This window comes from Corythoichthys intestinalis, chromosome 1, assembly GCF_030265065.1.
Source record: "Corythoichthys intestinalis isolate RoL2023-P3 chromosome 1, ASM3026506v1, whole genome shotgun sequence".
NCBI classification, from domain to species: domain Eukaryota; kingdom Metazoa; phylum Chordata; class Actinopteri; order Syngnathiformes; family Syngnathidae; genus Corythoichthys; species Corythoichthys intestinalis.
In genome coordinates, this window is record NC_080395.1 from 47491738 (window position 1) to 47516181 (window position 24444).

At 38.7% G+C, this 24444-nt stretch overlaps 2 protein-coding genes across 4 annotated transcripts in view; both read right to left on the reverse strand.

The window, feature by feature from the left end:
- Positions 1 to 14732, reverse strand: part of tub (TUB bipartite transcription factor) — a 79902-nt gene extending 65170 nt beyond the window's left edge. The window contains exon 1 of one of the 3 annotated variants that reach the window (XM_057841713.1): positions 14389 to 14732. In XM_057841713.1, the coding sequence (XP_057697696.1) occupies positions 14389 to 14444 (56 nt within the window). In that variant the 5' untranslated portion in view covers positions 14445 to 14732. The remainder of the gene's footprint in view (positions 1 to 14388) is intronic. The other 2 variants (XM_057841720.1, XM_057841728.1) reach the window with 2 other exon arrangements.
- Positions 14733 to 21301: 6569 nt separating this feature from the next.
- rras2 (RAS related 2) overlaps positions 21302 to 24444 on the reverse strand; it is a 39253-nt gene continuing 36110 nt past the window's right edge. The window contains exons 5-6 of the mRNA XM_057831006.1: positions 23564 to 23682; positions 21302 to 23195 (exon numbers count right to left, since the gene is read on the reverse strand). Of these exons, the coding sequence (XP_057686989.1) occupies positions 23108 to 23195; positions 23564 to 23682 (207 nt within the window). The 3' untranslated portion in view covers positions 21302 to 23107. The remainder of the gene's footprint in view (positions 23196 to 23563; positions 23683 to 24444) is intronic.

The window sequence follows — 24444 nt, forward strand, 5'->3', positions numbered from 1 at the left end:
CTCCAAAACACCAAAATAACATGTGAAATGATACAATAATGTGTTAATAATTTCACACATAAGTCGGTCCAGAGTATAAGTCGCACCCCCAGCCAAACTATGAAAAAAATGTGACTTATAGTCTGAAAAATACGGTATTTAAATGCATACATGTGCATTTACTGGGGTTTAGTACAACACTTTTATGGCATGACCACTTCCTCTTTTTGTCACATTTTTTCCCCGACTTCCACATCCCTTCTGCCTGTCGCCATTTTATCCGGCTGGGAGCGACTTCATTTGGCTTCATTGCCGCGAGTCTTATTTTAAGAAGTAGGACAGATTGTAGTCGTGAAAGTAATATATAAAAAAGTTCCTTCAGGATAGTGCCAAGGCAAAGGGCATTAATCGGAAAATAATGGTAAATGGAGTTAAACTTGTATATCGCCTTTCCACCTTAAGGCCCTCAAAGCGCTTTGACACTTTATCCTCATCTACCTAACGGTGACGCAGCACCAAGAGCAATGTGGGGTTCAGTATCTTGCTCAAGGATACTTAGACGAGTTCATCAGGGTGGAGAATCAACCTACAACCTCTGGATTGGGGAACTTTTACTCTACCACTGAGCCACACCACCCCATAATGAATTTTTATTTTTATTTTTTTTAAATTAAAAAAAAAAACTAAATAAAAAATTAATTGTATACATGTGTATAATTTGGCCTTTCAGTTTTCGGCCAAGTGTTTCCGACATTCGGTTTCGACCAAGAATTTTGCTTTCGATACATTCCTAGTTTTTAAACATTTATTATGCATGTTACATGGTGTTGTTTTACCTAATGGTATTCTGTTGTTTATATACAAGTTCTATTAACAACTGGGATTTGTATTTCTATATGTATTTTTATTCAAACCTAGCCATAGATGCTATGTTTTGTGGCACTGCACTTTGCAAGAGGGATGCATTGACAAAATAAAAATACTGTGATCAAATATCTTACAAATACCTTCTCCCACCCAAAATGTTTCTATTCTGTTACACATGGACCCAAATCATAATATGATATATCGCTTACACATTGTCTTGTGATGAACAAAGTATCTTTGAATCACTGTATTATGACACATCGTTACCGTGTTGAAAAATGCATTGTTGTGGAGAGCACCCTTGAGTTGTACTTTCCTTTTCTCACTAAATGCCACAAATTGTCCTCCTATTTTGTGCTGTTGAAATGGCCACCCTAAAGTGTCATTACACCAGATATTGTAAACACCAAAGCATACACTTCATAATGGTATTGACGGGACGCGGGGCCGATTAATAGGGGGCCTATCTCCGTCAAAGCTGACCAAGTGGAAACACAGACAAAGACAAAGAAAAACGTTGAAAATTCTTATGAATAAATGTGTAAATCCCTCAATTCTTTAAAGATATGGATGTAAAACAGTCTCGATTCTTGGGTAAAAGCAACAACAAAAAACGGGCAGTATAATTTATTTTAACGTAATTATGTCGAATGTACTGCTCGTCTTTAAGTCACTGTGTCGCCGTCTTACCACAACAAAGAGCTTTTTACTTTCAAATTCTTGTGAATAAATGCTTATATCCCTGAATTCTTTATAGATATGGACGTAAAATCGTCTCGATTATTGGTTAAAAGCAAAATTAACGGGCGGTATAATTTATTTTACGTAAATGAGTCGAATGTGCTGCTTGTCTTTAAGTCACTGTGGCACCACCTTACCAAAGAGCTTTTTACGTTCTCGATTCTTTGTTAAAAGAGCAAAGAACCGGGCAGTAAGCATTTATTTTACGTAAATATTGCGAACTATGATGCCAATACCGTAGCGGCTAATTTCTCCCATTGATTTTTTTCACGACGTTGCAAAATGCATTCATGGTATGAAAAATGTAATAAGAACCTTGAATCCTCGAACAAATCACGCCTGAGACAATCCTTCATGTTTGTACACGGCACATCTTTCGTACTTTTATCCTAAATCCAGCGTTGAATCGCTGCATGTGTTGCTGCGAACGGCTGCGAATAACTGAAGCGGATTGTGGGATGGGCCTCCTGCTTGATGGCGTTGCGCAGTGGCTGGCCGAATTGACCCATCAATACAATTATGACGTCTATGACCAAATAAATCATCCATCCATCCATCCATTTTCTCCCGCTTATCCAAGGTCGACAGCATCCCAGACTTCCCTCTCCCCAACGACTTCATGCAGTTAAAAAATTACAACAAATCTGTGGGCTGAGCTAATCAAGTCTTTGACATTTGACACTCAAAGCATGAAAGGCAGGTTTTCGCTACGCTTTGTTTAAGGCAAGCTTGTAACATGCTGCAGATTTTTCCCCTAATATGAAATAAGTTTGGAATAAAAACATGAAATACAATGCAGAGCTTTCTAGAATGTGGATATTATCTTATTAGCCCACCTTGTGCCTCCATCACTGGGCTACTGTGTTTGCAGAGTGGGTGCGAAAACATTGTGAGATTGCACATACTGTATGTCCAAGCACTGGCAGATACATCATGAGTTACAATGCCTGAGACCATCGCAGCCTGCACACATAGATACACACCCTCAGTATCATTACTCACCACTTGACTTTGCTGTGGCTCATCTTTACTTAATCCTGACACTCAGTTTACCATTACAAACCTTTTCTCATTGTGTTTCTTCTTAACATGACAGTGGTTTCCATTGTAATAAAATATTGTATGCACAATTCAGCAAGCAGATCAAATCAGTACAAATTCTCATTGTAGGCGCATACACCATATTATGAGGTACTCACACTGAAACCTTCACCAAAGATTGCAGATTAAATAGTGCTTACATGCTTACAACTACAATATTGAATGCATATTTCATTTCATGACTGAGCTCAAGGTAACGCTGACTGCTAGTAAATTTCAACATTTCACAAAATGCACCCTTGTGATTGTACTTGAGTCAGCTTACAGAAACCATCTGGATTGTACCTGGATTTGAAAGAAAAGAATACTGTCATCCATTACTTTTTTCACCCTTGATCATATCCCTATCAGAGGAAAACTATTTTACTGCTCTGCATGACAAATTAAAGAAATAACAAAAACAACAAACTGTGTGAATTTCAGTTTCAGAATTCTGACTTGAATTGAAAACATCATTCAACTACATATATTAAGTATAAATTAAAGAGGCTGTTTCCGATATTTTGAAGTTTTCCATGCATAAGAGTGTACCCTTGGTTGAAGTGCGTTATCCAAGTCGATTTTTATTTGATTCCAATTGCGGAATTTCAATCTTCCTGCAGACGGTAGGATTTGAAATTGTGCACAGTGTGACGTGACACTGCACAAATATGCAAGTGCCCGCCCCTTCCATTCATCTTTTACGCCTACCATTATCAGGAGCGCTGAGAACTGAAGGAATATTTTTTATACCCCTCTGTGGTATAAATACATTCGGATTTGAATTGATTTGTTGTGATGTGTAAGTCACCAAAGCCAACGCCCATGAGCTTCCAACCAACCCTTCTCCACAAATGGCCAATCAAAGTAAATCAAGTATGCAAATTAGTTCCAGTCAGCTGCATATTATTGAGAAACAGCATATTTGCAGAGGGGCCAGAAAAAGACCCACTTAAATGGCTTAGAAAATGACATCTTGGTCCCTTTCAACGCAAATTTCATATGACATACAGTGTTCTGATAATGGAGAAAATAATGTTTAAACTAAGGATGTCCCGATCCGATCACGTGATCGGGAATTGGGCCGATTGTGCCATTTTTCAAAGGATCGGAATCGGTCGAAAACGATCGGGTTTTAATTTAATTTTAAAAATATATATTTATGTTTTTCTGCTTCACGCTCATACAGCCTCTCACTCTCCCTCCTACTGCTTTTCTTGGGGGACGTTTACATGGTGACTCTCTGAGAAGACGAAAAATTTCAAATGTGCATTTACATGGTTTCGTTTCCATTCGAACAATGTCGCAATTCCGCATGAAAACAATGTAGTATTCAAGCCAAGCCCTAGGGGGCAGTGCAGATTTACAAGGCGACAGCGAATGATGCACTTTGACCCCACGGGGCTCCTCAGCCCGGAAGAAAACATGCCCGCCCATTCGAAGCAATGGCATTTTGCTTTTGCTCCAAAAGGCACAAAAACAACATATTTAAATTTTAAAATATTATTGTAACAGTAAATTAAAGCCGACGTTCCGCCATTTGCAATTTGTAATATTAAATAGTACCGCTGCGCACGCCCAATGTGACGTGTACGAGTGCTGACGTTATCGGTGCGGGTCCGGCGCAGCAGTAGCCTTTGATATGCATGCGAAGCAAGCCCCCCTCAATCCCCCGCAATCGAATTCTTCCACTTTCGAGGCAAGATTCAGAATTTTTCATCTTCGTCGTCGAGGCAATTCCGCTACTCAGTCATGTCTTTGTGTCGCAGAGTCGCCATGTAAACCGCCCCTTGGTCAGCAGTGCCCTGGAATTTGCTTGGGAAAGTTAACGATGATTGACAGACGTTGAAGCTTGGATTTTGCCAGAGAAGCTTGGTAGCGCTACCGTGAAAGGCGCGCCATGTGTCAATCATCGTTTAGCTTGTTAAACACTAGCAGTAGTGTGCAGTGGCAACTCATTGTGTGTGTCTGTAAGTAAGCGGCTGTTCTCAGCAGTGTGATTGGATTTGAGCAGCTGGCGTTTGGTACTTAACGTTAACGATGATTGACAGGTTTGTCGCTTTGATCTGGCCAGAGAAGACTCGGTAGCAAAGGCACAAATGTGTTAATCATCATGAAAATTGCATCCCAATCTGACGTGTGCTCTGCCAACTCATTCATTGTGCAAGTGAGAAGCTGTTTTTGGCAGCGTGAGCATCAAAGCATGAGTGGACTCACTCAATGAAGCATTTTTCAAAGACAAGCATTTTTCTACGTTATTTTTGTTTAAAAATAATTCACATTTTGAGGGCGGCACGGTAGGAAAGTAACATGTTTGAAAGATTTTTTTTTTTTTGAACAACAGTTTATTTTTTTGGGTATCGGATTAGGAATCGGTAATGGCAGATTCTTAATATCAGGTGACTTGGACTCGGGTGCAAAAATATGTGATCGGGACATCCCTAGTTTAAACAAAAATAAAATATGACACTGCTCACGGGTGCAGCCGTCTTGTAATGTCAGTTCACTCCACACATATACAAACTGATAAGATTCGAGCACATAGGCATATAATTGGTATTACGGTAATTTCCCAAATAACGCGCACTTTTTTTCCCCAAAATCTACTTGTAAAATCATGGTGCGCATTATAAACGGGTACATGGATGGAGACAGAAGTATATATATATATTATATATATACTGTATAAAAAACGATTTTTATTTAATTGACACGGCCATGTTGTGTTGAAGAAACGTATGCGGCGATCCGTTGCCGACCATTACGGTATGTGACGTCACCATATTGTTTCGGTAATACTTCACTCTGATCGGCCGAATGATTTCCTCTGTGTTAAATTCTGCTTTTTCACTATTCATAAAGCACAGAATTTAGTTTCTTGAACTCATTTGAGTCGACGTTTATTGCATCTCCGCAACTCGGACCATAACAAACGTAACAACACAGACTTCCTGTGTCGGTCAACTATATCTGTCCCTCGGGAAACTCAAACCTAAATAACAATAGTTCCTATTGTTACTGTCGTGTCGACAGCGATGAGCTCTCTCGGATTTCCGACTTTACGTTCTCACTTTCGTTTTACCGTATCAATCCATGGAAGAAACATTTATTCATCATGATGAAACAAGCAAGTTATACAGCAGCCTTTAAAAGAAAAGTCACATATGTTTTGTTTTCTCCTGGATTCTGGTAAGTTCAAGAAATTATCAGGTCATATTATTACCGTACATATTGTCAGTTTACGGTAATGTTTTGAACTACCAATGTGCTATGCTTGTGCTGTGTTTCACCAGTCAGTAAAATGACATTTCTGTATCTGTACACGAGCTCTGTTTTCTTGTGTTCTTCTATTTATTTAAAATTAGGGTGAGCATTATACACGGGTACAACAATTTTCCCTAGATTTTACAAGTAAATTTGGGGTGCGCGTTATACACGGGTGCGCCTTATATTCGGGAAATTACGGTAATGAAATCACAAGAGAGAGCTGGCAATCTGCCATACTGGCATTTGATTGATTAGAATGGTATTGGATTTGATCAAATGTTTGCCCACATGCCTAGGGGCTATTTCCTAGAAGTGTTGCGTTTTATTTACATATTTCTCCACTATTAAACATCAGAAAAACTAAATGATGTTTTTATATATATATATATATATATATATATATATATATATATATATATATATATATATATATATATATATATATATATATATATATATATATATATATATATATATGTATATATATATATATTTTTTAACAAGATTCTTTCAGCTGGGATGCCACGACAAAGGTGTTTGTCTTTCCCTTTAAATAACCACTACAAACACTTTATTACAAAAAAAGTTCTGAATACATTCTTTGAAGAGCAGTTTTGCTAATAAATTACTTAATTTGAGGAGCAAAGTTCTAAATACCTCCACCAGTAGGGGAAACATACGGAAGGCGGATGTTATATACTAGTATATGGTTCAATATGTCGGTTTGTGTTCTCTACAACAAATGAATTACTATCAAACTTCGAGGAGATGTGTACAATGTGAAACAGAAGAGGTGATTGAATTTTGGTGTAATGAGGTCAAAGGTCAGAAAAGGTATTTCTCAATAACAAGAATGGATGAGCCTATTTAACATGAATTTGCAGATTTGGTGATATAATAAGAGAAGGTGTCAAAGGTCGAAGAGTAGGGATGTCCCTACTAGGCCCTGGGAACCTTGTTAGGGTGCATGGCATCATGAATGCTTTGAAATACCAGGACAAGCTGAAGATGGGTCGTCACTGGGTCTTTCAGCAAGACAATGACCCTAAACATATGGCCAAATCTACACAGAAATGGTTCACCAGACACAAAATCAAGCTCCTCCCATGGCCATCTCAGTTCCCAGACCTTGTTTTGTTGGCAAAAGAGGATTGTACAAAGTATTAACACCAGGGGTGCTAATAATTGTGACACACATTATTTGATGTCAAATAATTTTTTCTTTATGTGGGATTTTTTCACCACTGAATGAATGCACTTGCATTGAAGGTTGGATTTTTCTCTTTTTTTCCATTAAGGTCCCATATTATTTGAATAAAAAATAAATATTAGAAGCTAAAAAACACATCTTTTTCAGGGGTGCCAATAATTATGGAGGGCATTGTATCTGTCAGAACTGCTTCAGCCTTACAGTCCAACCAGAACCCTCAGATCAGCTGACCACCTGCTTCTAGAGGTCCCAAAATCAAGGTTAAAGCTTAGGGGTGACCGTGTATTTGCGGTGATAGCGCCCAGGCTGTAGAACCAATTACCACTTACTATTAGACAGGCCCCTTCACTTACGGATTTCAAATCACGCCTTAAAACATTTTTTGGGGGGGCTTTTAATGTGCAATGACTGTTTATGACCTCATCTTTTATTTATTTTATTTTTTATGTGTTTCTTTTATCTTTTTTGCTGTTTTATGGTATGTAAAGCACTTTAGACTCCTTTGTGGATTTTTTAAATGAGCTATACAAATAAAGTTTGATTGAATGTCTTTGGCCTGCTATTGTGCATGAACAGTTAATATGACAAGAGATCACTGAGTTTGGGGTTCAACTTTTTGGTAACTTGCCGTATTAGACAAAGTCTTAGTATACCGTAACGGGGGGGAGTGGGCCTGCACAATATATCGTTTGAACATCGCCATTGTACGGTGGCCGAGAGGTCTCAGGCGAAATGCAAAGTCCAGACACTTTGCAAATAGAAAATGCATGAACCCCAATTGCAGACGCTTTGCAAAAGAAAAAAAGCATGAATGCAAACTGCCACAACACGATCCCCAATTCCTAAAGCGCGATCCCAGATTGGCAAAAGCACGAACCCCAATTGCCACAACATGACAGCAAATGGCTCGCAGCACGAATGCAAATTGCCACAACACAGTCCCCAATTCCTAAAGTGCAATTGTAAATTAACAAAAGCACGAACGCCAATTGCCACATCACGACGGCAAATGGCTCGCAGCACGACCGCAAAAGGCTCGCAAGACAATTGCAAAGACAATGACCCAGAAGTTAAAAAAATAAATAAATAATAAATAAGACGACACTTTGCTATATGTGCTTTGTGACCATCTCTACGGTCCTCCGTAAAGTTGCCTCCCCCATCAGACGCAAATTTATATAAAAATGATGTTAATCGTTTGTGCTGCAACTGTTTTGTAGATACAGTATTATGCTTTCATTGAGATGTTAATTTCGAGTGGCGACGTCCCTCGTAGCTTTTTCTTAGCTTAGCTCCCCCGCTAATGGAGCGTACCAACTCTCTCAATAACAGAGGGGTGTCCTAACAACTAGCACGAACAGAGCACAAAAAAATTCGGGTCCATTTTGCGTTAAATTGGGGAGCTTGAGGTATCAATTTCGAGTGATGACGTCCCTCTAAGCCCCTCATTTACTGCAAAATGGTTCCGAATTCGTGCCATTCGTTTGTGCTAGTTGTTAGGACACCCCTCTGTTATCGAGAGAGTTGGTATGCTCAATTAGCTGCGGGAGCTAAGCTAAGAAAAAGCTACGAGTGATGTCCCCACTCGAAATTAATATCTCAATAAAAGCATAACACTGTATCTACAAAACCGTTGCAGCACAAACGATTAACATCATTTTTATATAAATTTGCGTCTGATGGGGGGGGACTTTACGGAGGCCCGTAGAGATGGTCACAAAGCACATATAGCAATATACAAAGTGACGTCTTTTTTATTATTATCATTATTATTTTTTTATTTTTTTTAGCTTCTGGGTCGTCGTCTTTGCAATTGTCTTGCGAGCCTTTTGTGGTCGTGCTGCGAGCCATTTGCTGTCGTGTTGTGGCAATTGGCGTTCGTGCTTTTGCCAATTTGCAATCACGCTTGAGGAATTAGGGATTGTGTTGTAGCAATTTGCATTCGTGCTGCAAGCCATTTGCTGCCGTGTTGTGGCAATTGGGGTTCGTGCTTTTGCCAATTTGCCATCGCGCTTTAGAAATTGGGGATCGTGTTGTGGCATTTTGCATTTGTGCTTTTTTTCTTTTGCAAAGCGTTTGCAATTGGGTTCGTGCTTTTTCTATTTACAAAGTGTTTGGACTTTGCATTTCGCCTGACACCTCTCGGCCACCGTACCATTGCAATGTGCGCATGTGCAATAGTCACATCACGGGAGGTGCAATTGTTTTTTTGTTTTTGTTTTAATCATGTAAACCTTTGTTTTACTTTATAAAAGCAGCAAGAGTGCAGATCTTGGATCCCATTTATATACAGCAAACCCGGATTAAACGGCATTATACAAATTCCCAAATCTGATCACACGATCGGAAATCAGGCCGTTCACGCCAGTTTTCAGAGGATCGGAATCGGGTGAAAAAGATTGGGTTTTCAATTAAAAATTATATATTCATGTTTTTCTGCTTAATGCTCATACAGCACCACATGTGCTTGCCCTCCCTCCAGCTAAGCAGTGCGACCAAACGGTTTTTCTTGGTAACCAGCGCAGCTGGCATTTGGTAATTAACGTTAACGATGATTGACAGGTTTGTAGTTTTGATCTGGCCAGAGAAGCCTCGGTTGCTCTACGATCAAAAGCACAAATGTGTTAAACATCATGAAACTTGCAGCCCAGTCTGAAGTGTGCTGAGCCAACTCATTCATTGTGCAAGTGAGAAGCTGTTTTCGGCAGCGTGAGTATCAAAGCGTGAGTGGAATCACTTAATGAAGCATTTAATAAACACAAGCATTTTTCTACGTTATTCTTGTTTAAAAATAATTCACATTATGAAGGCAGCATGGTGGGACAGTGGTTTGCACGTCCACCTCACAGTTCTGGGAGCGTGGGTGCAATTCCGGCTCCAGCCTTCCTGTGTGGAGTTTGCATGTTCTTCCCATGCCTATGTGGATTTTCTCCGGGTTCCTGCCACATTCCAAAAAACGTGTATGGCATGCTGATTGACTACTCTAAATTGTCCGTAGGTGTGAGTGTGTGCGTGAATTGTTGTGTGTCTATCTGTGCCCTGCGACTGGCTAGCAACCTGTTCAGGGTGTACCCCGCCTTCTGCCTGGATTTAGCTGTAATAAGGTCGAGCACCCCCGCGACCTGCATGAGGATCAGCGGCTCATAAGATGAATGAATGAAGGAATTATATGAATGCTATGCAGAGTGATTAAAAGTATGGCTTTAAAGGTGATGCAATAAAAAATGAGGGTTAGGAAAAAAGTTAGGTGCAACCAATGTAAAAAGTAAGTGTGGAGCCTTGGCAAGATATATCGCAATGTTTAATGTTTTCGAATATCTTTCAGGCATATCTCAAACAGAGCTACTCAAATTATTTGGTGAAAATTCATCTAGTTTTAATATCGCAATATATTGCAAACCCCCCAAAATGGCAATGATAGTTTTTTCCAATATCTTACGGGCCTAGGCTAGGGACAGTGACGAAATCCACTGTCATTTCTTTTTTTCAATTATTTTTTTTCCCACACCTGTACTGTCCACCCGAGCTTGCGTACAGGTTACAGTTTGCAGTGTGATGAAAATCTTCGGCTGCAAGAGCTGCAGTCTCTTGGGAAGTCCAAGAACAGATTCAGAATACCAATTATACAGTCAGAGGCAATGGCAACTGCTACCATTCTATGACAAATCGTCAACTCAAAACAAGGAGAAAGAAGTAGCAGACAGCTCAGTTATTGTATTCATGATGAAACTATAATCATAATGGTCATGAAAGGGACAATGGTGAGGATGATACAATGAATGGCATTCAACGGATTATTAATAGTTTTTTCCTAACAAACTCACAGCTCTGATGGATGTTCACTCGGCTGAACCCTTAACACCGCGTGCTGTGAGCAATGAGCAATTTGTCTTTGTACATACCAGATGATACTAGTGTCATGCATAGTTCCCTTAGGGCAGGGGTCGGCAACCCAAAATGTTGAAAGAGCCATATTGGAGCATAAAAAACAAATATGTCCTGAGCAGCAAAAAAAAGAGAGCCTAATAAAAGCCTTATAATGAAGGCAACACATGCTGTATGTACAGTATCTATATTAGCTATATTAGCCTACTGTCAAAAAGACTAAATTGGCTAAAAATACAGCCTTCATGATTACTGTATTTACCACACTATAAGGCCCACTTCAAAGCCTTCAATTTTCTCAAAAGCCGACAGCGCGCCTTATACTCCGATGTGCCTTATATCTGGATCAATAGTAATTAATCATGGCATGACATTCCATTTAGCTCACTTCTATCTTGTGGCTGCATAACGCAACTCCAACCACTACCACTATTACTACTACTACTATTGCACCTTATAATGCAGTGCACCCTATACATGAAAACAGTTTTAAAATAGGCAATTAACTGAAGGTGCACCTTATAGTCCGATGCGCCTTATAGTGCGGAAAATACGGTAATTTTTTTATTTATTTTTTTTCTCTGCAGTGAGTTCTATAGAGAATAACACACCGCATGACTACTCTGTTCAACGATGACGCCTCAAGTTTAACTTCATTTCAATATTTATGAATTGGAAGAATGTTTGCGTGCCCAGAGTTAGCTGGGATTGGCTCCAGCACCCCTGTGACCCTCGTGGGGATAAACGGCGTGAAAATTAATTAATCAATTAATTAATTAATGTTTGTGTCGTATATTTTTCCTCCTACAGAAACCATATTAAAACTAAAAATATATTTCCCTCCACCATATTTTTCCATTTTCAAACATTTTTGAAAAAGCTCCAGGGAGCCACTAGGGCAGCGCTAAAGAGCCGCATGCGGCTCTAGAGCCGTGGGTTGCTGACCGCCACCTTGGGTCATTAATGCAGTCATTTTTTAATTTTTTAAATTTTTTTTATTTAAAAAAAATAATAACAATGCAGTCATTAGTTTTTTTTAATAAACTTAAACCAAATGATGATTTATGATTACAAAATTAGTCAAGGTGTGAGGCCTCCTATTACATTGAACTTTTAATGGAAAGCCAGTTAAAGAAGTGCCTTGAGATACAAATAATTTACATTTATCAATTTACACATGAGCAGTGGAATACTTGTTTTGACTTTTGAGCAAAAGGACGAGCTGCGTGGTGCCTGTATACTTATTTCACAACTCACTGTTTGGCATATTGTGAAAATTTTGTTTCAATCAAAAAGCTGTTTCAAGTTATTTAATGCCACTTACAATTTTGCTGTCACTGCTAGGCCTTCCTTGTTAAAATGGATTGGACGTTTAGCGCAGTCAGTGGCCATCAGAGATTGCGTTAATGCTGATACAGTATTAGAAACATAGGCGGAGTTTGACTTATGGGGCGGGGGAGGGGGGGTGCAACATGTTGATGACCCCAAAACGCAGTGTCAGCAATAAAATCAACTAATTAAGAATATTTATAATAATAAGTTGACAATGAGTGCTTTTTGTTTCTCATCATTCTTGAGGGGAATTCTAAATCAGCCTGCTTAGGCAATACTTTTCGCCAAGATAATCATCCATTGAATATGGTACGCCCGCCGGTGTCGTGCCAATGTAGTTACCCCAGTCAAAAATTGTTTCCCCTGGGCGGAGCCGTATGGAGGTAGATTTTTGTCTTTATTATTCAATCATTAAATTAAAAAAAAAAGTTGCTTCAAACAAAATGTATATTTTCAACCATACAAAAGTTGCTTCAATTAAAAAAAAATTTTTTTTTAATGTGTTTGAATGCAAAAATAAATTTGAAACTCAAAAAAAATACATGCGAAAGCTATTTTTCTTTGATTTTTTTTTTTTTTTTTTTTTTGATTGATTGAAGCAACTTTCTTGATTGAAGTAATGTTGATTTGTGTTTGGGCCACATTTTGGCTGGGACATTTTTGTCAATATTCAATCAAAAATTAAGTTGCGTAAAAATATATATGTTCAAACAGAAAAATCACTTCAATCAAAAAAAAAAAGAAAAAAATTCAATGATGGTAAAGGTTTTTGAATGCAAATTCGAACACTTAATTTTTCATCGAAAAAGTTTTCTTTGGTTGAAGCAATCCTTTTTGTGTTTGGGCCATATTATGGGTAGGACATTTATGTCTAAATCATTTAATCCCCCCAAAAGTTGCTTCAAACAAAAAATATATATATTTTCAATCAAAGAAAAAAAAATCATTTGACTTTTTTTTTTTTTTTTTTTTTTTAATATGCAAAGCAAATAAATAATCTTGACCCATTATAAAAAATATATTTTTTAGGGCTGTCAAAATTATCGCGTTAACAGGCAGTAATTAATTTTTTTAATTAATCACGTTAAAATATTTGACGCAACTAACGCACATGCCCTGCTCAAACAAATTAAAATGACAACACAGTGTCATGTCAACTTGTTACCTGTGTTTTTGGGTGTGTGTTTTGTCGCCCTCTGCTGGCGCTTGGGTGCGACTGATTTTATGGGTTTCAGCACAATGAGCATTGTGTAATTATTGACATCAACAATGGCGAGCTACTAGTTTATTTTTTTGATTGAAAATTTTACAAATTTTATTAAAACGAAAACAATAAGGGGTTTTATTATAAAATTTCTATAACTTGTACTAACATTTATCTTTTAAGAACTTTCTTTCTATCTAGTCTATCTATCTAGTCTTTCTATCCATGGATCGCTTTAACAGAATGTTAATGTTAATGCCATCTTGTTGATTTATTGTTATAATAAACAAATACTTATGTACAGTATGTTGAACGTATATATCTGTTTTGTGTCTTATCTTTCCATTCCAACAATAATTTACATAAAAATATGGCATATTTTATAGATGGTTTGAATTGCAATTAATTACGATTAATTAATTTTTAAGCTGTGATTAACTCGATTAAAAAATTTTATCGTTTGACAGCCCTAATATTTTTTGTTCATTTCATTCATTTTTGCTGCAGTTTCATTGCTTTACAACTTTTATATACTAGTATATAGGAAAGTCAGTTACATGCAATGACACTTTTCGGCCATCGGGGGGGGGGGGGCTGGCCCCCCTTAAAATCCGCTTATGATCAGAAACATCAGAGGTGGGCTAATTAATAGTATCCAAGTGGGGTGTTGCAAAACTTAGAGCAATGGACATTTGAACACAATGGAGCAACATATATAATTTGACAGGGGATGAGGATTTGAGATGTACGCGATTGGTTCGAGCTAGGAGCTTGACCAAGGAACACATTTAACTCGTATCTCAAAGAAGATAAATAATCTTACCTGTCATAGCTCCATCGGCTATACGACATGCTCCTATTGCTGGCGACCCCTTCCATTTCTACGGCTGGACTGCCGTGTGGCAAGCCTTGGTCGGTCGGTCGGTCGGTCAGTCCTCGTCCTCAACCCCGGGTTTCCAGTGAGCAGAGGCGGCGTTCCTGTTGGTTTTTCACGTACTCGTCTAACGACAAAGAGGCACAGGGGCGCGCGAGTTGGCTGTCAGTTCGGCGTGCATGCGCGTTTTCATTGGCTCCACGCAGATCGATGTCGATTTGTCAACTCGCGCGTGTACCAAGGCTTCCTCTTGATTAAAGGGGAGGCGCCGCCGTGTCTGGAAGCTGCTCAACCACTTGATGGAGCACCGAAGCAACCGCTAGTAGTCAATGACACACTCACAACAGTGGCTGCAAATTACCACCTACAAACACTTGGTTACTTTCTGTAGAAACCAGGAAAGATGCTGTGGTAGACGATTCATCATGAACTGTACATGTACTGTCCAGAAATTCTACCATGACGCTGTGTAGCTTGTAATAAAGATGCAGTATAAAGTCATGACTTATTTGTATTTCAACCCTTGCATGCAATATACACACACATCCAATCCATTTTGACTGGGAGGGGCAAATTAACGTTTGTTCATTCGCAACTTCCTGTCAAAATGAATTTGGACGTCTAGTGCCGTCAATGGCATTTAAACATGAGCAGTCTTACCGGTTTAAATGATGGGTCTATCCCATCAATGGCATGGAATGAGTTAAATACTATAAAAAAACAACAACTTGAGCGTTACTTAGGGCTGTAACTAGGAGTGGGTATCTCTTGGTACCTCACGATACGATACGATTTGCGATACAAAGCTCACGATAACGATGATCTGACGATATGGCGATACAAAGATTATCAATAGATTTGTAGAATATCCTAGAATGATTTTCTGACCAAGCTTCTGCTGTGAATTGGAATGAGTTTCTCACTAGTAGATGTCCAATCCATCTGAAATGGGTGGGTGGCAGCGAATGAACATGAACATTCGTTCATTCCCTGCCATCCCTCCCACTTCAAACGGATTGAACGTCTATGGCCGTCAGAGGCGGCCAGTGGTAGGCAATGAGGTAATTTTGGGCCATTTATGGTCATTTACCTGTTGATCTTCAGTTACTTCCTGTTGATTTTGAGGTATTTTACGGGTCACGTCCTGTTAATTTTGAGTTACAGAACAGGAAGTGACCTGGGAGTCAGCCAAGTGAATATGCAGTGACTCAAACTCAACAGGAAATGACCTATAAATACCCTAAAATGAACCGCAAGTGACCTGTGACTGCCCTTAAAACCCCCAGTCTAAGGGGCCGTTTACATGGTGACTCTCCGAGAATACAAAAATTTCAAATTTGCATTTGCATTTGCATCTCCATTCGAACAATGTCGCAAATCCGCATGAAAACGATGTAGTATTCATGCCATGTCCTAGGGGGCAGTGCAGATTTACAGGGCGATAGAGAATGATGGACTTTGACCCCACCAAGCTCCCTCAGCCCGGAAAAAAATATGCCCGCCCAATCGAAGCAATGGCATTTTTCTTTTGTTCAAAAAGGCACAAAAATGGAAACATTCCACATGTTTAATTTAAAAATATTATTGAAACAGTAAATTAAAGCCGACATTCCTCCATATTTGCTGTTTTTAATGTTTAGTAGCACCGCTGCACACGCCCAATGTGACGTGTTCAAGTGCTGACGTTATCGGCGCGGTCTCGCGTCGCGGGAGCCTTTGATATGCATGCTGAGAAAGCCCCCCTCAATCCCCCGCAATCGGATTATTCCACTTTGGAGGCAGGATTCAGAATTTTTCGTCTTTGCCTTCCGTCTTCACCGACACCATATGCACGCGAGGCGAGTCCACTACTCAGTCATTGCGTCTTTGTGTCACAGAGTCGCCATTTAAACTGCCCCTAAAAGGATTGGGTGTCGTGCACCGTCAATGCAGCCTTAGAGTTAACTGAGACACTATTATGGTGGAAGATTTTGGTAGTACCTTGTTGGTTCCTTTTTATTTCATTTTTTTAGACATTGACACCTTTTTAAAACGATATCTCGATTCTTGGCAGGAGCATATCGATAACCTTTTGGGATATAAAGTATCACGAAATATCACCATTTCAATATTTTGTCACACCCCTAGCTGTAACCAGTGTGTATTGGTTTTCATTATTTTAATTTAATCAATCTAGTTATATTATAGGCAAGTTTCCGAGGTACTTCTGCTTTACTCCCTTATGTCTGCAAGCAACTTCCGTTTTAGAATTGTTCCATCCAAAACAACAGTTGAGCTGGAGTAACATTACTCATCAAAATCCCAAAAGACAATTTGGAAATACCGCATCCATCTGCCATCATCACAACAGGGGAGGACAACATGTTCATGAAGGCAGATGTGGAACCAAGCTGGTGCTACCACGAAGACTGGGTGTTTTTGTAGCTATGTTGCTGCTGTGTTATGGAAGGTACCCAGATAGCAGACAGACGTATAAATGTTGATTTTCCATCAAAATCATCAGTATGTTTGACATCGAAATTTTCGACGTCAAGTGATGTTGAAACAACGTTGTTCTATGGTATGTCTGGCGATGGTTGGGTTAACATTGTTTTATAGTTGATGAACTAATGTTGACAAACAGTTGATTTATGATTGACCGGGAAATATGATTGAAAAATCATTGAATTGTGGATGAGCGGGCGTTTTGGTCGAAAACATAACATTGATTCAGCGTTGTTCCAATATTACTAATAATTGAAATGACGTTTAGGTTTTGTAAGTATTTTAACATTGAAACAGCATTAACTGATGGTGCAAAAGTGATGTTGATTCAACGATAAGATCAACAGCGGAATGTTGATCCAACATCTTTTCAACGTCGGTCTGCTATGTGGGTATGTTCTTCCTAATCCTGCATTTTCATGTGTCCGATGCTCAAAAAATACTAAAGCTAAAATCTTGCACATGAAACGACTTGTGACTTTTGTCATTGTTATTACGATGATGATTGTAATAATGATGATCTTTAATATTATTTACTACAACTACTGTATCTGCTGCTAGCCTTTTACTAATCAGTATGTGTAAATGGCACAATTATGTCAACGCTAAATGCAAGTGTTACAAGTTTTTTGTTTATTTGTTACAGGTGGAAAACGATGTTAAGCAAGGGAAGATAAGTTGATGTGCTTCACAGCAACACTTACTGTACGTTGATGGACATATATTGAGACTACGTTGTTCTACCCAAGGGGCAGCCGAGAGGCTGGGGCTGGAGGCGGTGGCTGACCTCGTGGCGGACCATTACCTTGTTCCCGAGATCAGAACTACGAGCTTTTTAACTGCAGCAACTTTAAGATACGCTATTGGAGCTGGAATTACCGAGGACAGCGGGAGAAAGCCTGTCTGGATGCGGCCGAGGGCCTCCGAAATGTCAGGAGCTCTGCCTTCTGATAACACATTCCTCGTATGCTCAACCTTCGTTAATATTTTCTAATAACTTTATAAATTGTTATATATTGACCTGTTTTGCACATGCACCAATCATTTTAAATAAAACAAAAAATGGAATCATGTTGTCCAAATGTTTTATTGCAATCAATATCTGCAATAAAAAAGAATGACATAATGTTTTTGTTTATATATACATACCTTGTAGTATTTCCCTGTAACAACAAAATCCTTATCATCCCTTCTGCATTCGGCAAATTTAATATAATTTGTAATTTTACCTTGTTTTGGTCACTCAAGTGGCCGGTGTATCAATTTATACCTCACGTCAACAGAAGCTGACAGGTTTTTATAATTTTGTCCATGAATGATCAACAAAGTGATAAGAACAATCATACCATCTCACCTACGTCTCATCTACGTCGTGCTGCATCCATTTTTGGAGATTCCGTGGGTTCCTCTGGCTTGATTTTGCAGTTTTAACTTTGTCAACACACCACAATTCATGTTTTTCTTTCGAAACCAAACTTCGTAGCAAATGGCACCGCCCAATTTTCGCTCAGTAAACTTCACCATAAATTGCGGTTGAAGTACAGTAGGCAAAGTTTTAAATTGCCAAATAAAACCAGAGGAATCCATGGAATCTCCAAAAATTGATTCAGCACAACGTAGATGAGACTCGGGGACCTTCTGTGCTGTGCTTGATTGTGTAAACTCCTGGAAGCGTCTATATATATTTGCTTGGAAGTTGAATGTTTTGAACAGCGTCCAGCTTCTAAGCGCCAGTGTGGCTCTACCTCACCATATGCCTTAAATCGAGCAAACAATAAGTTGAGGATGTGTTTTAAAGCTAAAGCATCCACCTAAAAGATTGCATGTTTGTTCTTATCACTTCGTTGATCGTTCGTGGACAAAATTCTAACAATCGGTGCAGCCTGTGTTAACATGGGGTGTAGAATGATACGCCGGCCACTTGAGTGACCAAAATGAGGCGAAATTACAAACGTTAGAGTTGCTGAACGCAGAAGGGCTGACAAAGATTTTGTTGTTTTAAGGAAATACGATAAGGTAATTTTCATCTCGTTAGGTTAGATTTATGGAACTGTATTATGAGCTCATCGCAAATGTACAGATAAACACAAATAGTATGTAATTCTTTTTGTATTGCAGATATTGATCGCAATAAAACTTTTGGACAACATGATTCAATTTCTTGTTTCATTTAAAAGAATTGGTGCATGTGCAAAACAGGTCAATAAATCACAATTTATAAAATTAGAAATAGAAAATAGAAGTAGAAAAACATTAATGAAGGTGGAGCATAAATTGAGCCTTCCATCATCAAGGCAGAATGCACGTAGTCTCGATATATGTCCATCAACGTAAGTGTTGTTGTGAGGCACATCAAGTTGTCTTCCCTTGCCTAACAGTGTTTTCCACCTGTAAACAAACAAAACAATTGTAACACCTGAATTCATGCATTTAGGGTTAAAATAAAAAAATTACAGTACAATCAAAATTGCTAATATTGACAGGATGTTTTTGTTTGTTTTGTTTTAAAATGACCAAAAATAGTCACTTGTCCTATAAAAATTTAAAATTCTTGTGTCAATATTCATTTATTTTTTTCCCATGCCGCTTATCCTCACGAGGGTCGCGGAGGTGATGGAGCCTATCCCAGCTAGGCGGAGTACACTCTGAATTGGTTGCCAGCCGATCACAGGGCACAACGAGACAAACAACTATTCACACACACACTCATATCAACGGACACTTTGAAGTGGTCAAAAAGTCTAACACACGTGTTTTTGGGATGCTGGAGGAAACCGGAGTCCCCAGAGAAAACCCACGCAGGTACGGGGAGGACATGCAAACTCCACACAGGAAGGACGGAGCCTGGGATTGAACCTGTATACTGGTATTTTCTCTTATTTACCGTTTGACTGTTTGTATTACTCTAACGTATCCAATAAAAAATAAATCACATTTATATCATAGTTTAAGTAAAACAAGCAGAATATATTTGTCATAAGGCATAAGAGATACATGACGCCTTCTGACCACGGAAGCCCAACGCGTGCGTCATGCAGCTGACTGAGCAAGATTGACGCTGACTACCAGGTGATAGGCAAGACATCTACAAGCCCACGTCTGCAACACCAAATCCTGCAATCAGCTCCTCAGGACAGTCTAGAACAAATGCGGGATGTCCTGTACTACCACAACACCCAACAACAAAAAGAACTCTGAGTTTGATAGCTCCCACCTCAGTTTCCTCATTAACCATGACCCAACAACAGTGACACACGAACTTGACCGCCCAAATCTGCAATGGAAGAAGACCCAAACACACCCTTCATCCTGCCATAAGCCCGCCCCACAAGAGCTTTAAAGAAGACTGAATGTTTAACTAATCATTGTCACTTTTCTCTGTAATCTTTTGTCGACTTGTTATATGGTGACCCCGGAACCAGTCTGCCTCCTCACCTGGGTCTGTTGCTGTTTTGCCTTGCCGTTTGATCATTGTCGATCTGAATAAATTGTCAACTTGTGTTTCGAAGCCTTTTTCCAGCTTTCATAATGGAGTCAGTACAAGGGGTTAAGCCTAAGGTGAACGCGCGGAGTTTGGCCTTTTGGCCATGTTTTTAGAGTTCCGCCGACCCGGATCGTTGGAGCTGCGCCAGCGCGGGTCTGGCGGTTCGGCTAGCGTGATTCCGGCAATCTGGCTAAAAGGTCAGATTCCTCCAAACCCTTGATCTCAGAAGTGCGAGGTGGAAGTGCTAAACATTTGGCCACCGTTCCGCTTTTTTGTGTCAATAAATAAATAAATTACAAAATTAGTCAATTGCTCTACAAAGTGTTAAAGTTCTTATGTATCAACTTTGAATAGCTGTCCACTTTATGACGACTGTTCCTGAAAGGGTTTTGGAAAAAAAAAAAAAAGGATTCGACTTTGTCAACAATTGACGTTACCATGGGGGAAAATTGCGTCGCCTGGTGATAAATGTTGCCGTCATGTATTAACGTTGTACAACGATGGTAAATTCTAATATTTCAAGGGCTCTCTGATGTACTGTTTAAAGGAAACGATAGAAGATACTCGAGTTTATTTGCTGAGCTTTTGCAGAGTTAACTGCTGGATGCTTACTTAATTAAAATAGAACTTGTATTGATACAATTGCCTTCCTCATCCACTTTCTGGAAATACGGACTTTTATTTCTACACTATTACACATCAGTAAATAAAATTCAGCCCCCCTCAATTTATTAAAAAGATTCTTTCCACTAGGGTGCAAATGGTAAAGGTGCTCTTTCCCTTTAACCAAAAACGACAGTTATAAATCATACTGTAAAAAGGTTAAATATCAAATCTGCCTGCAAAGATATATATTATTTTTAATTAAAAATAAGAAAAATACCCTTTCTGGCTCAATGACAGATTTTATTTCAGAATCCCCCTCAGTGCAGAAAAAAACTTAACAAGGCAAAGGACATTGTGAATGAGAAAATAAGTGTACATTACAATGTGTCGATGTACACATTGCAATAACACATTACAATGTGTACATTAGAACTTGCATGACAACAGGTTCTCTAAATACGTCTTTTTTTGGTCCATTTTACTAACTGTCTGCCAAGGACAACAATAGACATTCCACTCCTAGTTCAAATGGATTGGGCGTGTATTGCCATCAATGTCATCTAATGAGCTAATCAAGGTCCCGTGCCTCAATTTCCTCACTGGCACATTTCTCCTCTTGACAGCAAGATTATTTGAAACTTCATTTGAAAGTCACAAATGTATTCTTGACAAAGACATTATACTTGATCAACCAAGATAATGAAATACTCCGTTTTCCATATACATACATATTAGCTGTGAAAAAAAGAATTATCCGCTAGTCTGATGAGATAATGTATAAAAGTAGAAACATTTTATCAAGTGTGTTACTTCCATCGTCTAAATTTCTTGCGCTTTCAAAACAAGATATGCAAGATAAACGACAGTAGATAGAAGGCAGTTTTGTTGTGAGTGCGATGCCACACGTGGCATTTCTATCGAATCCACTAGCCACTGCAGAACACAAGTGCATTTTAATGCAAACAGACTTGTATTACCGCAAGAATTGTATATAGTCAACACATGCTCATTCCATTGGGAATTTTTCCCCCATTTATTTCAGGCACAAAATGTCTTCTTTAAAGTGAAAATAGCAGCCAATTGAACTCGTATGAACTTAGCATCTTGAAACACATTTTTGTCTTGCTGAAAAATTTGAAAAAAGTCCAAAATGTGTTAAAACAATATAGACCATTTTACGAGAAATATGATAAATTCACTCCATAAGATATAGGATTTTTGCAGTGTGTGCAAATGAAGAGAAGGTGGACCTTCTGACAATCAAGAACATGTGACTTCTCATTCTGATTATGTTGATTGAATCACAACATCCAAATGAGAACGGAAAGGCAGGATCCCACAATCTATAAGACTTGAAAAGTATTAATAATGTTACAAATACAACGGCACACTGCAGACATTCTATACTTGGCAGTTGAGATGGAAGCAGAAGCCACATAAAATCCGTGAAGAATCAAAAGTTGTATTATTGTAGCTTTAAGGGCTTTTCTGGGAATCATTTATATACATCATAGTCAACTTTCATATATGCAAAACCAACCTCACACACTGTACTGTGGTGATTTAATAGTCATTAGAAATACACTTTAAAAATCACAACAAATCTCACATATGTACAGTAGCAGATTAGCACATGGGAGAAAAGATGGTACAACATACACCAAGCTTCATAAAATAATCTCTCTTCTCCGTCAGACACTTGAAGGATACTCGTTAACATTCGGGATATAGATATATTTTCTGCTTGTTTCATTCAATCTCGGCAGCAAGTACAAATCACTACAAGGCAAGAAAAGTCCTTCCGAGTACAAAACATGAATTGGTCAGGCTGATTTAGAAGGCAATGTTTAGTAAAGTGAATCTGGTTATGGCTGAAGGTAGCGTGGTGTTGTCTTTCAATTTTGGCATTGTCACTTGTCCAAAGTCACGTTGACCCCAAGTCCGAGTATGCCAGAGATGGGGTGCAGGGGGAGCTGTCTGGAGTCATGCACGAGGTGGAGAAGGCAACGGTCAGTCATCAACATCTGGATGTGATGTCAGGCAGAGTGGGCGGGGCAACAGAGCAGCTGCATGAGTTACAGTGAAAAAGCCAATTCAGACGATCACACAGTGGCAGCCGCTCTTGTCTTTCTCTTTTCTTGTTGGTTCTGGCGATGGTGGACATTCCTGTTCTTGGAACTTTCTGTGAGTTTGGAAGGAAAAAAGTGAAATGTAGTTTCAGCTTGCGTTCACATTTCAAGTTTAGAGAAGATGATGAAAATAAACAGCAAAAATCACTTATCAAATAAGTTGTATGGAAAAAATCATTTAGGGTTGTAGTTAGCTTTGAACTTGCTTAATGAAGAATGTTACACTCTGTATTATCTGTATAATTGTCACAGTTATACGAGTATTGGCAGAGCAATAGGAGGAACTACATCTAAGTTCTATCAAGTGTATTTTTAGTACGAGTAAAGATACTCAATATCAATACTGGTATTGGTGCATCCCTGATTGTTTCCAGTAACAATCAAGTTAACTGTGCTTAGTCTTTCTGAATAAAGTACCAACCTAATTACTCTAACCAGCTCATGGAAAGCCTGGTCGACGTTCATACGGATTTTGGCTGAAGCCTCCATGTAGGTGACCTTCAACTGTCTGGCCAGCTGTTGACCCTCTTCTTGAGTTACCTGGGTGGCACAGAAAGAGGTAAACAAAGCTGTTTACAAAGTCGTAACATTGTTTGCGTAGTTGTACACACCCCAAAACACAAACCATGTGATAACTACAGATATATTTTCAAAATACTGCTATCTGTGTATGTCTGTGCTATATGAAGACATTTATCACTTTAGTAGTTGTGACACACTTTTGGACTTACACACCAGTTTCTTCATAACAATGAAAAAATATGAAAATTATGCAATCAACTTACACTTAGTAGAAAAACTAACACACACAATTATATACAGTATATTAGGACTGTCAGTTGTCTGTTTATAAAAATCTGATTAATTACCCTTTTGCATTTCGATTCATCACTGTTAATTACTTGCATAATCTGAAGTATTGGTAACTTCAAAATACAAATAATTTGAAACATCTCCATATTTACTGTGAAAATGTCTCACACGAACATTAGCAAACTAGTTGGAGTCTGCCCACTCATCTTTGGACTGGCATAATAACTAACCTATGAGGGTAACCATTCCCACTTAAGATAAATGTGCATGTCCTATCAAACTAATTTGCGTGATTAATTTGTGTTAACACATGATTCGAGCAATGATTAATCCAATGAGATAAAGTATTACCTTTAACAGTACTAAAATACACCGTGTAAATTTGTGTATACTTCTGAATGTCTTTAAAAAAATAAATAAATAAATAAAACATGTATGTAAAGGTAGTCGGTGGCTGTAAAGCTAATTTTCACCATGAGGGGGTGCCAT